The 12,542-nt window shown below is 54.5% G+C and overlaps 1 protein-coding gene across 1 annotated transcript; it reads left to right on the forward strand.

Annotated features, from left to right (window-relative positions):
• The first annotated feature begins 4,526 nt into the window (after window positions 1–4,526).
• LOC128830321 (interferon-induced protein with tetratricopeptide repeats 2-like) lies at window positions 4,527–9,306 on the forward strand. Its single transcript, XM_054016140.1, has 2 exons — window positions 4,527–4,696; window positions 7,908–9,306. Exons 1-2 carry the CDS (start codon window positions 4,527–4,529, stop codon window positions 9,217–9,219), a joined length of 1,482 nt encoding a protein of 493 aa, XP_053872115.1. The 3' UTR covers window positions 9,220–9,306.
• Window positions 9,307–12,542: the final 3,236 nt, after the last annotated feature.

Genomic DNA, 12,542 nt, shown 5'->3' on the forward strand with positions numbered 1-12,542 from the left:
AAGCTTAGAAGTTTTCATGCAGGCCCCCACATCTGTACCCTAAAGTTCAGAGTGGGGAAGGAGCCTTGACAACACACATTTCTTTAACCAAACTTAAGGTAACTTTAATTTTATATTTATCCTACAATGTCCCCACAGCGCAGTGAACCAGGCAAGGCCCCACAGAGATAGAACCCGATCGTGTAATTAAAGAGTGTACCACTGTGGGGAAAAAGAACTAGGTGGCCTTCTTTATGACAGCCAAAGTAACACCAAAGGCCCAAATTCAGGCTCTCTGACAGAAGCTGACTATACAGACGGCCTTTACATAGAACAGTACAGGCCAGGGCCTGAACAAAACTAAGCCAAACATATATCATCTTTGGGCGTCCTGTAACAAACCCCCATGCCCTTAACCATAGAACCTCGGAAAAAACAGTATGTACCCTGACAAGAACAACACTCCAACTGGTGCCAAGTACCACCCATGTCAGAAACCACGAAGAAACCCCCCCCACACCCAATAGGCACCCAATTCTCGTAAATAATGACGGAGCTACTGGGAAAAAGGGACAGACCCCTACTCTTATTTTCGCATAAATGACGTATTATTTGTACTATGCTTGCGGTTTGACGGAATAAAGGCAGCCTGCGTGCTGTGCTAGGGGTGGTAGTTTTCGGACTGCTACCCCAACGCGTTGGTATGTATTGCAATAAACTGGCCTCAGGCTTGAGTCTGTGAACTAAAATCAATGCATGGGTGATTTTTTCCACAACACCACCATGTGGCAGTGCAAAGGGCAGAGATGAGGCTGCACAGGGAACCTGACCATTATTTCCTCACTTCAGAGGGTTGATTTTTATGTGGGGGAGACATTTTCAAAAGTACTGAAGTGATTGAGGGTCATGGATCATGCTGGCAGCCAATGGGGCCTGGGCGTCTAAATCGGGGGGCACTTTTGAAGATTGCCCCCTGCACGGATAAAGCTGGGGAGGGTTCGGGGAGGAGGAGGAGACCTGGGGGAGCAGGTACAAAGTGCTCACATTTTGCTAATCACCCTGCCTCAGTCATTTCCTTCTGCTCCTCACTGCTAAGTGCCCCGTGCCGGGGGCGGGGACAGGCTGCCAACTGTGCCGCACAGTCCCCGTGTGTAGCACACACACCCACACACCTTGTAACTAGTCCCATGTCACCCACGGAGCTGCAGATGGCAATTCAGGCAGAGTGGAAGCTAGGGTTACCATATCTATTAAATAAAAAAAGAGGACCCTCCACGGGCCCCGCCCATTTCCCCACCCCCAGCCCCACCCCAACTCCGTCCCTTCCCCACCCTAACTCCGCCCCCTCCTCCCTCCCACTCCCAGCCACGGGGAAAGGGCTGCCCCAGCCCTACCGGCTTCACGGTTTGCTGGGCAGCCCCCAGACCCTGCGCCCCCGGCCGGCGCTTGCCCAGCGCACCTGGAGCCCGGGGGGGGAAGCGCCCAGCCGGGGGTGCAGGGTCTGGAGGCTGCCCGGCAAACCGTGAAGCCGGTAGCGCTTGGGCTTCGGGCAGCCCCCTTGCCTCCGGACCCTGCGCCCCCAGCCGGGCACTTCCCCTCCCGGGCTCCGGTGGCACAGGGTCCGGAGGTATGGGGGCTGCCCAAAGCCCGTAGCGCTCGGCTCTTAAACAGAGCCGAAGAGTCGAGGAGGAGCAGAGCCGCCGCGGCCGGAGGCTCTGCTCCTCCCCTGACTCTTCGGCTCTGTTTAAGAGCCGAGCTGCCCCAACGCTACCGGCTTCGGGCAGCCCCCGTGCCTCCGGACCCTGCGCCGCCGGAGCCCGGGAGGGGAAGTGCCCGGCCGGCGGCTGGGGTCCGGAGGCAAGGGGGCTGCCTGAAGCCCATAGCGCTCGGGCAGCCCGGCTCTTAAACAGAGCCGAAGAGTCAGGGGAGGAGCAGAGCCGCCATTTTCCCAGACATGTTCGGCTTTTTGGCAATTCCCCCCAGACGGGGGTTTGAGTGCCGAAAAGCCGGACATGTCCAGGAAAAAGAGGACGTATGGTAACCCTATGGAAGCTGAAGATGACAAGTGGAACTGAAAGTTAAGTTTCAGTTTCCTTTTCTCCAGCTGACTCTCCCTTTCTGTTGAAATTCATCTGACGGACAAGTGAGATCACCAGCTAGCAGCCCAGCCTGCATATAAAGGTGAGCATCGTCTTAGCAGACACAGCCCATTCTGGCCTCAAACAGAACTCGGGTCTCTCCCAGAACCGGGCACTTCTCTAGCTCGGGAAGAAACCCAGTGCAGTGAAAGGAGCCGTCACCTCCCTGGGGCCAGCTGGGGACTCAGCTGATCACAATGAGGTAGGTGCATTGGGGTCACTGGGTGAGGGGGGGGCATTTCCAGCAAGGACTAAACAGACACCTTCCCACCCCTCTGCGCATTTCCCGGGCTGTCAATCTCCAGCTTTTATATCTCTGGGCCTGGGGGTGGGGGTCAATGTCATATAATTTTGCATCCGTGTTGAATCTCCCAGGCTGGTGACTCACTGGGCTAAAATGCGATCTCGGTCATTTAACACGAGTGAGCTGTTCACATCCTTCTCCTGCAAGCTCACCTTGCTGTAACCGTCGGGAGAGCAGCCCCTTGTCGCCAGCTGTCAGTTCCATTTCCCTTACATCCCGCAGCAGCATCCCGCGTGGTGCCAATGACACTGAGCATTTCCACAGCCACCCCTGTCGGCTGTCGGAGAAAAACTGAGTTCTCACTCTTTTGTTTAGGTACAGCAAGTCAGAAGCTTTATTAACTCTCACAATTGTGCAGAGGAGAGAGCTAAGCAGATCTCTCTCTGGTAACTAATTACATGCAAGCATTTATACCTTTCATTCACAGAAATAATGAGGGACAGACAGCTGCATTTTGTCTCTTTGATATCTCATTTCTCAATTGTTTTGACTCCTGCCAACATACAATATTTTCTATACCTTATCTACACAAGGTCTCCTACACCTTATCTATACATACCAGGTCATGATGACTTATTACACAGTTCTTTCTCACCCGCCTTACACATTCCTCGCTTCTATAAATCTCGCGTTATCAGGGTTATCAGGGTTACAGTTAGCTTGACTCTTGCTAACGAAGCCTGAGTCTTGCTAACGAAGCCTGACTCTAGCTAAGAACCGTCATGCATTGCAGTTCCCTTCTGTCAGTTCTTTACTCTGCTTCCACACGGCCCAACACTTTCAAACACTCATTCAGCAGGTACATAGCTGCACACAGGGAGCCCCGTCGCCCTCTCCCCCGTCAGCTGGGGCTTGGGAGAGCTCTGGGCCAGAGGAAGAACAGGGACAGCCCTGGTATAGAACAGCTAGTTTTGGTCACTTTTAGAGCATCCCCTAATGTATATGAGGGTTGATTGGGCCTGTTTCCCCCCCAGTGTACATACAGGCGGGTTCACGGTGCAAAGGAGCCTGGTTGGTGAAAAACAGCAATTTTCAGAACATTGATAGCAGCTCCAGTGACCAGTGCTGCAGCTTGCAAGAGCCAGGTGACGGGAGAGGCGGGGGGCAGGTACATAAGAACAGCCAGACTGGGTCAGACCTCAGGTCCATCTAGCCCAGTGTCCTGTCTTCCCACAAGGGCCAATGCCAGGTGCCCCAGAGGAAATGAACAGAACAGGGAATCACCAAGTGATCCATCCGCTGTCGCCCATTCCCAGCTTCTGGCAAACAGAGGCTAGGACAACGTTTCTCAAATGCGGACATTGTGGCCACATGCGTCCACCAGGGGCTTTTTGTGCAGCCAGGACAGCTTCTGGGACGGGGGGGCAAAGCATCAGCCCCTCCCTCTCCCTCCTTGTTGCTCCTGGATGCACCTCTCTGCACGGCCTCTGGAGAGAAGTGGGGCACAACACTGCAGGAGCAAGGCGAGTTCTTAACCCACCTTGGGGGTGGGGGTTTGGGCTGCAGGCTCCAGCAGCGGGACTTCAGGAACCTGGTTTGCTGCCCCAGGCTCCGACCGCAGGGCAGCGGGTACTGACCCCACACACACCAGCTGCGGGATTTCAGCCTCCGGCCCCAGGTTCCAGCTCGTGGCAACAGGTGCTGGCTCCTGGCTCCAGTCGTGGGCTCCAACCGCACAGTGGCAGGGGCTGGCCACAGGCACCAACCCCCAGCCCCAGCCGCCCGGCAGCAGGCTCCAACCGCAGGGCTTCGGGCACCAACCCCGGCTCTGGCCATGTGGCAGCAGATGCTGTCCTCCGGGTCTGATGGCAGAGCTTCAGTCTGCCTCTGGCCCCCAATTCCGGCCATGCGGTGGCAGGCGCTGGCCCTGGGCTCCAGCCACGCAGCCCCAGCTCCTGGTGCTGATCCCCTGCCCCAGCTGCAGGGCATCAGGCGCCAAACCACAGCTCTGTTCCCGGGCTCCAGCCACACACCCCTGGGTCAGCAGGCACTGATCTCGGGCCCCACAGCAGCAAGCGCCGGCTGCAGCCACTCAATGGCAGGCGCTGACTCCTGGATGCAACCACACACCCCTGGCCTCCAGCCCCCTGCTCCGAGCTCTGGCCATGCGGCAGCAGGCAATAGCCCTGGGCGCTGACCCACAGCTCCGGCTGCACTGCGGCAGGCTCCGATCCCTGGCTCCGGCCACGCAGTTCCTGTCCCCAGCTCCGGGTTCGGACACTGAGCCTTGGCTGCATGGCAGCAGACACCAGGCCCTGGCTCTGGCCACGCAACAGTGGGGCTCATCTCTGACCCCCATTGCCCCGGCCCGGGCTGCCTCCCACAGCCCTGTATCCATCCTCTCCTCCCCGCCCCCCCAGGACTCTGCAGCCTCCTCCGGCCCCGCATCCATCCCACCATTGCCCTGCCCCCTTCTGCCTCCCACAGCCCTGTATCCATCCTCTCCTCCCCGCCCCCCCAGGACTCTGCAGCCTCCTCCGGCCCCGCATCCATCTCACCATTGCCCTGCCCCCTTCTGCCTCCCACAGCCCTGTATCCATTCCCACCCATTGCCCCTGGACCCCACTGCCTTTCTGGCTTCCCATCCATCCCCACACCCATTACCACAGGCGCCCACTGCCTCCCCCAGCCCCAAATCCATCTTCTCCCCTCCCCCCGCCAGGACCCTGCAGCCTCCCCCTGCCCAGCATCCATCCCACCATCGCCCTGGCCCCTTCTGCCTCCCACAGCCCTGTATCCATTCCCACCCGTTGCCCCAGGCCCCCACTGCCTCCCCCAGCCCTGCATCCATCCCCCCCATTGCCCCAGGCCCCCACTGCCTCCCACAGCCCCAAATCCATCTTCTCCCCTCCCCCCGCCAGGACCCTGCAGCCTCCCCTGGCCCAGCATCCATCCCACCATCGCCCTGGCCCCTTCTGCCTCCCACAGCCCTGTATCCATTCCCACCCGTTGCCCCAGGCCCCCACTGCCTCCCACAGCCCTGCATCCATCCTCTCCTCCCCGCCCCCCCACAGGACTCTGCAGCCTCCTCCGGCCCCACACCCATCCCACCATTGCCCTGCCCCCTTCTGCCTCCCACAGCCCTGTATCCATTCCCACCCATTGCCCCTGGACCCCACTGCCTTTCTGTCTTTGCATCCACCCCCACACCCATTACCACGGGCGCCCACTGTCTCCCCCAGCCCTGCATCCATCCCCCCCATTTCCCCAGGCCCCCACTGCCTCCCACAGCCCCAAATCCATCTTTTCCCCTCCCCAGGCCAGGACCCTGCAGCCTCCCCTGCCCAGCATCCATCCCACCATCGCCCTGGCCCCTTCTGCCTCCCACAGCCCTGTATCCATTCCCACCCGTTGCCCCAGGCCCCCACTGCCTCCCACAGCCCTGCATCCATTCTCTCCTGCCCGCCCCCCGCAGGACCCTGCAGTCTCCCCCAGTCCTGCATCCATCCCACCATCGCCCTGGCCCCCTCTGCCTCCCTCTTACAGCGCCCCCATCCAGGGCTTAATGGGTCCTGGGGCTTGCTGAGAAAAGTGATATTAACAAACATGCAAGTATCACTTTTCGCAGCAGACTTACTAGCTGTCTATGAAAAGTGATACCTGTATGTTTGTTAATATCACTTATCACTTTTCATAGCCTCCCAGGGAGCAACTAAGTGTGCTGTGATATTAACAAATATACAACTATCACCTTTCACAGCAAGCCCCAGGACTCATTAAGCCCTGCGTGGTGGGGAGGCGAAGGGGGATGCAGCATTATTTTTGTTGTTGACTCTGCCAAAAAACCCTACAAATATAAATTACGACAATTTGGATGTAAATCTCTGCCTATTTAATTGTTTTTCCTCAAATTAATTAAGTATTTTAAGAAAAAAGTGTCAGTGCGGCCACCAGTGAGAGTTGGTGTCTGCACTCTGAGGCCACCAAAAAATTGTTGTGAGAACCCCTGGGCTAGGGATACGATCCCTGCCCATCCTGGCTGATAGCCATTGATGGACCGATCCTCCATGAATTTATCTAGTTCTTTTTTGAACCCTGTTATAATCTTGGTCTTCACAACATCCTCTGGCAAAGAGTTCCACAGGTTAACTGTGCATTGTCTGAAGAAATAAGAACATAAGAATGGCCCTACTGGGTCACACCAAAGGTCCATCTAGCCCAGTATCCTGTCTTCCAACAGTGGCCGATGCCAGGTGCCCCAGAGGGAATGAACAGAACAGGTCATCATCAAGTGATCCATCCCGTCGCTCGTTCCCAGCTTCTGGCAAACAGAGGCTAGGGACACCATCCCTGCCCATCCTGGCTAATAGCTATTGATGGACCTATCCTCCATGAATTTATCTAGTTCTTTTTTGAAACCTGTTATGGTCTTGGCCTTCACAACATCCTCTGGCAAGGAGTTCCACAGGTTGACTGTGCATTGTGTGAAGAAATACTTCCTTTTGTTTCCTTTGCCAGAAGCTGGGATTGAATTACAGGACATTGATCACTTGATGATAACCTGTCTGTTCATTCCTTTTGGGGCACCTGCCATTGGCCACTGTTAGAGGACAGGATACTGGGCTAGATGGACCTTTGGTCTGACCCGGTCTGGCTGTTCGTATGTTTTAAACCTGCTGCATATTAATTTCATTTGGTGACCCCTAGTTCTTGTGTTATGAGAAGGAGTAAATAACACTTCCTTATTTATTTTCTCCACTCCAGTCATGATTGTATAGACCTCAGTCATATCCCCCCTTAGTCATCGCTTTTCCAAGCTGAAAAGTCCCAGTCTTCTTAATCTCTCCTCACACGGAAGCCATTCCAGATCCTTAATCATTTTGTTTTTCTGAACCTTTTCCAATTCCAATATATCTTTTCTGAGATGGGGCGACCACATCTGCACGCAGGATGCACTGCCGGGGCAGGGGTGTAACAGATCTCAATTGCCTCAATTAAATGTCCGGAGAAAGAATATTTATATTTTGCCATTCCTCAGAAGTTCCCCATTACATTTCTCTCCTGCCTGCTGACTAGAGTGGGCCCCGTTCCCATGGATACTAAGGGTAGGCTACACTGCAGTCACAGGTGTGTCTAGCTCAGGGAGGCATACCCATGCTAGCTTTAACCTAGCTAGTGGGACTAAACCGAGCAGTGACGCTGCAGAGACACAGCCCCGGATGTGGGCTAGAAACACGAGTACGTACCCGGGGGGCCAGACGGGCTCGCGGATCCCACGCCGCCACGCGTCACTGCTGTTTTTAGCTGCGGGAGCTAGGTTACAGCTAGTGCGGGGAGGGCAGCCCATGCTGCGATCACACCTCTCACTGCAGGGGGGGACACACCCTGCGGCCATTCACAGCACCCTGGCCGTGTGAAGGGGCCTTTCCATTTACACTCGCTTTATTCTGACAGAGTGTTGTGAAATAAACTTTGTAGGAATGATTTTAGATGCAGTGGAAATTCATTCAGCCCAGATGGAGTCTCATTTCCCCCTCTCTTTGCAGCCCCCTGCGTCTGAAGGAGAAGCTGCAGGCCCTCCAGTGCCACTTCACCTGGAACTTTGAAATCAGAGACAAGGTAGATGCATCTCACATCCTCCAAACTCTGACTCTCAGGATTGCCCACACTCACTACCAGAACCAGCCCACGTTCCTTGCCATGCAGGCTTATCTCTACCACCTGCAAGGGCAATATGAAGACGCTCTGCAAAGCCTTAGAGAAGCCGAGGAGATTCTGCAAAGAGATCACCCAGATAACTTCCCCCGGCAGGTCCTGGTCATTTACGGAAACTACGCCTGGCTCTATTATCACTTGGCCCACTATGATTTGGTTGAGCTTTACCTGGACAAGGTTAGAAAGATCTGCAGCTCCCTGAAGAGCCGCTCTCCATATGCAGCTCAGATCCCTGAGATACATGCACAGAAAGGCTGGTCTCTCCTGGCAGCAGGCTTCCGCAATGGCAGAGAAGCCACAGAGTGTTTCCAAATGGCATTGAGAGAAGACGAAGCAAATGGGGAATTTCTTGCTGGGTTGGCAATCGCAGCCTTTGCATCATGGACTCACTCACATGATTCTGCATCTTGGAATGCTGCCAGAGAGAAGTTGGGCGCCATTATCCGTGAACAGCAGCAAAACTATGAAGCTAAGGTGTATTTAGCCAGGATCCTTAAGAGCGCGAATAGACAGCAAGCAGAAGCCCTCTTAGAAGATGTTGTCCAGAATAGCCTGGACCCTGAGGTCCTGAGAAATGCAGCCAAGTTCTTTCAACAAGAATTCCCACAAAAAGCAATTGCTATCCTACAGCGAGCAATATCGCTGAATTCCACTTACCATCTCCTTCAATATGACCTTGGCGTCTGCTACAAGAAACAACTGAAGGAGGCCAAGTCAGGCAGAGGAGAAATATTGGCAGCAGCTATTGAAGCCTTCAAAAAGGCTGTGCAAAAAGATCCAACTTCTGTGTTTGCAAAGCTGGCTTTAGCTGAAATGTATGGAGAAAATACACCTCACTACCAAGAAGAGATTTATCTCAATCTCATGAGTGAAATGCCCAGCCTCAGCAAGAGGTGTCAGCAGGCAGTCTATCTTCACTGGGGGGATTTCCTCTTCTACAAGCAGAAGTCACTGTGGGAGGCAGCTAAGACGTACAAAGCAGGTTTCGCCATTCCAGACAAGTACCTGGAGAGGCAACAACTGAAAACCAGGTTGGAAGAGGTGGCAGGAGAATTCCAGCAGAGCTCCCAAACCGCTGAGGCTGGGGCCATATATGACTTCATTCAAGAGAATGAAAGTCCGAGACACTATAAAGTTCACTGATGGCAACAATAGAGCAGGAGACTGGAGATGTGGAGACAATGCAGGATCCCTTTCCCTTCCCTGGACACACCCAGACCTCCTTCTGAAGCAAGTCACTTTCCCCACCTGTGTAACAATGACATTCGTGTTGCAAGTGATTCTGGGTCCCCTGAATAGTTCAGACCACGGCACATCCTGCTGCTGCTTCTTATAATTATTATTAGCTACCTGTACTGTAAAGAACGAGGCCCCTTAGTTAAATTGTGCATGTTTGGGACACATCCATGTATGTAATTAATAAGGGCTATGTGTACGTTTTTCTTATGTGATGGTTGTCATATGTTTATGGGTCCTGAGATTGTCCATGAACATAGGTTTTGTGAAGTTTCAGTTCCCTGCAAAAGGCACAGGGTGGGAAGCAAAGAAAGGAGTTGCCTAGGGAACTAGGGTATATAGGGAAGCCGGTGGGGTAGGGAGGAGGCTCTTTCTCAGGAGAGTGAGAAGGTTGCTGCCTGCTGAGCTGTGACTTTAAATACAGCAGCAGTCAGGATCTCTCTCCCTGACAGCAGGGACGAGCGGTCAGCCCGTGACAGCTACTGACACCAGTGAGTGCGTTGTTGTCGGGGTTTGTTGTTCTGATGGGGAGCACACTCGCAGACACACAGAGCTAGGTTCTTACTTGCAGCCATGACGGCGCAAAGGGGTTAGGGTGGGAAACAAGTGTCAGGGACACTCACCTGATCTCCGTGGTCAGGTCCTTGTTGTCGGAGGAGGCCTCTGATCCACCTCAGCTGGGAATCAATCCTCGGGCAGCCTCACCTGTAGAGAAGTTAAGGTAGAAGGCTTCCAATTACCACCTGTTAGGTGAATCATAGAATCATAGAATATCAGAGTTGGAAGGGACCTCAAGAGGTCATCTAGTCCAACCCCCTGCTCAAAGCAGGACCAATTCCCAGCTAAATCATCCCAGCCAGGCTCTATTGTTATTCCCCTCCCTTCCCTTCCTCCTTTTACATCCTCCCGTTGTAATTAAAGGAACGTTTACATTCAAACAGCAGTGTGGGTGGCGTTCTTCCTGGGCAAACTCGGACAGACTGGTGCGGAGGGGGTCTGCAAGGGATTAGAAACCTCCTGTCAATCTCTGATTCAGAGCCTTCGGGAAGGGTCGCTGCTCAGAAACAGAACCCTTGGGGTGATTGGGTTACAGTAGTGTGGTAGCGCCTAGGAGCCCAGACATGGACCAGGACCCCATTGCGTCTGGCCCCAAAGAGTCTTCAGTCTGCGACCAGAGACAACAGGAGGGAACCAGCAGACAGACGGGGGAGCACAGGCAGACGATACTGGTCAGCAAAATGGACAGTGGGCTCAGCCCACCAGCTACCCAGCCACTGTCCAGTGTTTTGTAAGCATCACCGCAGAGGAGAGTTTAGCTTCTGATCCTGAGCAGCTGTTTCTACCCAGAGGGGACGGTGCGACCATCCTTGTCTCTAAGCAAACCTACCTGCCAGCTCTGCTGCCTTCTAACATCCACACAGCAAATAGGTGTGGAGTTTCTTCAAACAGCCTTGAGTTCTTGTATCTGCATAGCTGAGGGCCTGTCGTGTGTCTATATCATGAGTCCCATCTTTGCTTTCTGCACCTCTCACTGACAATAACTCACATTTACATGGCACCTTCACCCCCAGCTTGTCAGGGATCTCCTATGTTTTTATTTCATTTACAATAAAAGTAACTGAGAAAACAGAAATAAATCAATTCCACCATCTTGGAACGTTCCTTTCCCTGCCCTTCGGTTGCATCAGGGTGAGCAGCACACGGGCACGTCCAGCTCACAGTAAAGCACCGGGACAGTCACTGATAGCGCAGGAGCCAAGGCTGGAGTTTCGGAAGTTGACTTGGTGGAAATGAGTGTCCAGATTGACCCAATAGCTCAGCACCCAGCAGCTCCCGTCGTTCTCAGCTGGGGTCTGAGAACCCTGCATTGTTCTCAATGGGAGTGGGTTGGGGTGGAATCCTCCATTGTTCTCAGTGGGGGTGGGGTGAGGACGATTCTCCATTGTTCTCGGTGGACACTGCTAGCACTTTTGAAAAGCGGCCATAGAAGCTTAGGCAGCTAATGGGGTATCTTTGAGGTCTGCTGGGCACTCAAGGGATTACCATAAAGGACCCTAAGCTCCCAAGTGGGTGAGGTGGACAAAGGGGTGGGGCAGGGGTGTGAGTAAAGACTCCTTACCTGGCACGTTCAAAAGTCCTCCCGGGGTCCTGTGTGCTCCAACCCCTCAGGCACAGGGACCCCATCAGGTGCAGGGGAACACGCTCGCCCCAGCGCTGCCGACTGGCCAGGCGCGTCCAAACACCATGGACTCCTTTGCGCTGCGATGAAGGGATCAGCAGACAGCCAGGGCAGGCTGGGTGCGAGTGAGGGGGGTGGGAACTGGCAGGTTTCCCCTGTCGGGAGGTGCTGGAGGGGACGGGGCGCAGATCCTCAGGAAGGGGGCAAAACACAGGAAGGTTCTTATCTGGTTGGGGGCTGCTGCACCACAGAGCAGGTGCCCTGCTTCCAGCCCCGATCCTTTTCCACAGCAAACCTGGGCAGCAGGTACCTGCCCCGGGGCTGTTTGTGGGTGGATGTATCGCCATTGAGAGCTGGAAAGGAGCCGTGTGCAGCCAGATAGGGGGGTTCAGTCACTTTTACTTGGGACGAGAGTGAGCGTTTCCTTGGCAAGTTTGAGAGCTGAGACGGCTTCAATAAACCCCTTTTGCGGATGGGAACAATAGTTGTTCGGGGGCAGTCCTGGCCGACTTTAGAAGACTCTACATGGCACACAGAGCCCCTGGTATAGCAGAAGGGAGGGGGGCACCCAGCGACTCTGCCATGCAAGAAAAGGGAGTTCCCCTTCCTCAACCACAGTCTATGGGCCTGATCCTGCTGAAATCAGTGGAAGGTTGCACTGGCTACAGCGGGAGCAGAAAGGCCCCGTGTCAGACACACTCAGTCCATCGGACGAGGGTCCCAGCTCAAAGAGGAGCTGAGCTCTCACTGCGAAAGGGATGGATGCAGCGAGGCTTCCTGGAGGTCGGGGTGAGAGATTTGCAGGAGGAAAGGGAGGGCACTCAGCATGCAGGGAGGGGCAGCAGTTGGAATCCTCCTGTCTGCTCTCCTGTAGGAGCAGCGTAGGCTGACCGTACATCCTGTTTTGACCGGGACAGTCCCTTTTTTAAGCCCCGCCGTGGCCCTCCCGATTTTTTTGACAAAAGTGGGCATTTGTCCCATTTTCTCTTGCTAACTGATCGAGTTGGCAAGAGCAAACGGGACAAATGCCCACTTTTGTTACAAAGTGGTG

Source organism: Malaclemys terrapin, chromosome 1, assembly GCF_027887155.1.
Source record: "Malaclemys terrapin pileata isolate rMalTer1 chromosome 1, rMalTer1.hap1, whole genome shotgun sequence".
NCBI lineage: Eukaryota > Metazoa > Chordata > Testudines > Emydidae > Malaclemys > Malaclemys terrapin.

Coding starts and splice junctions, on each gene's coding strand:
- LOC128830321 (XM_054016140.1), top strand. CDS start 4,527: ATGCGGCAGCAGGCAATAGCCCTGGGCGCTGACCCACAGCTCCGGCTG. Junction 4,697..7,907: donor CTGGCTCTGGCCACGCAACA/GTGGGGCTCATC, acceptor CTCTCTTTGCAG/CCCCCTGCGTCTGAAGGAGA.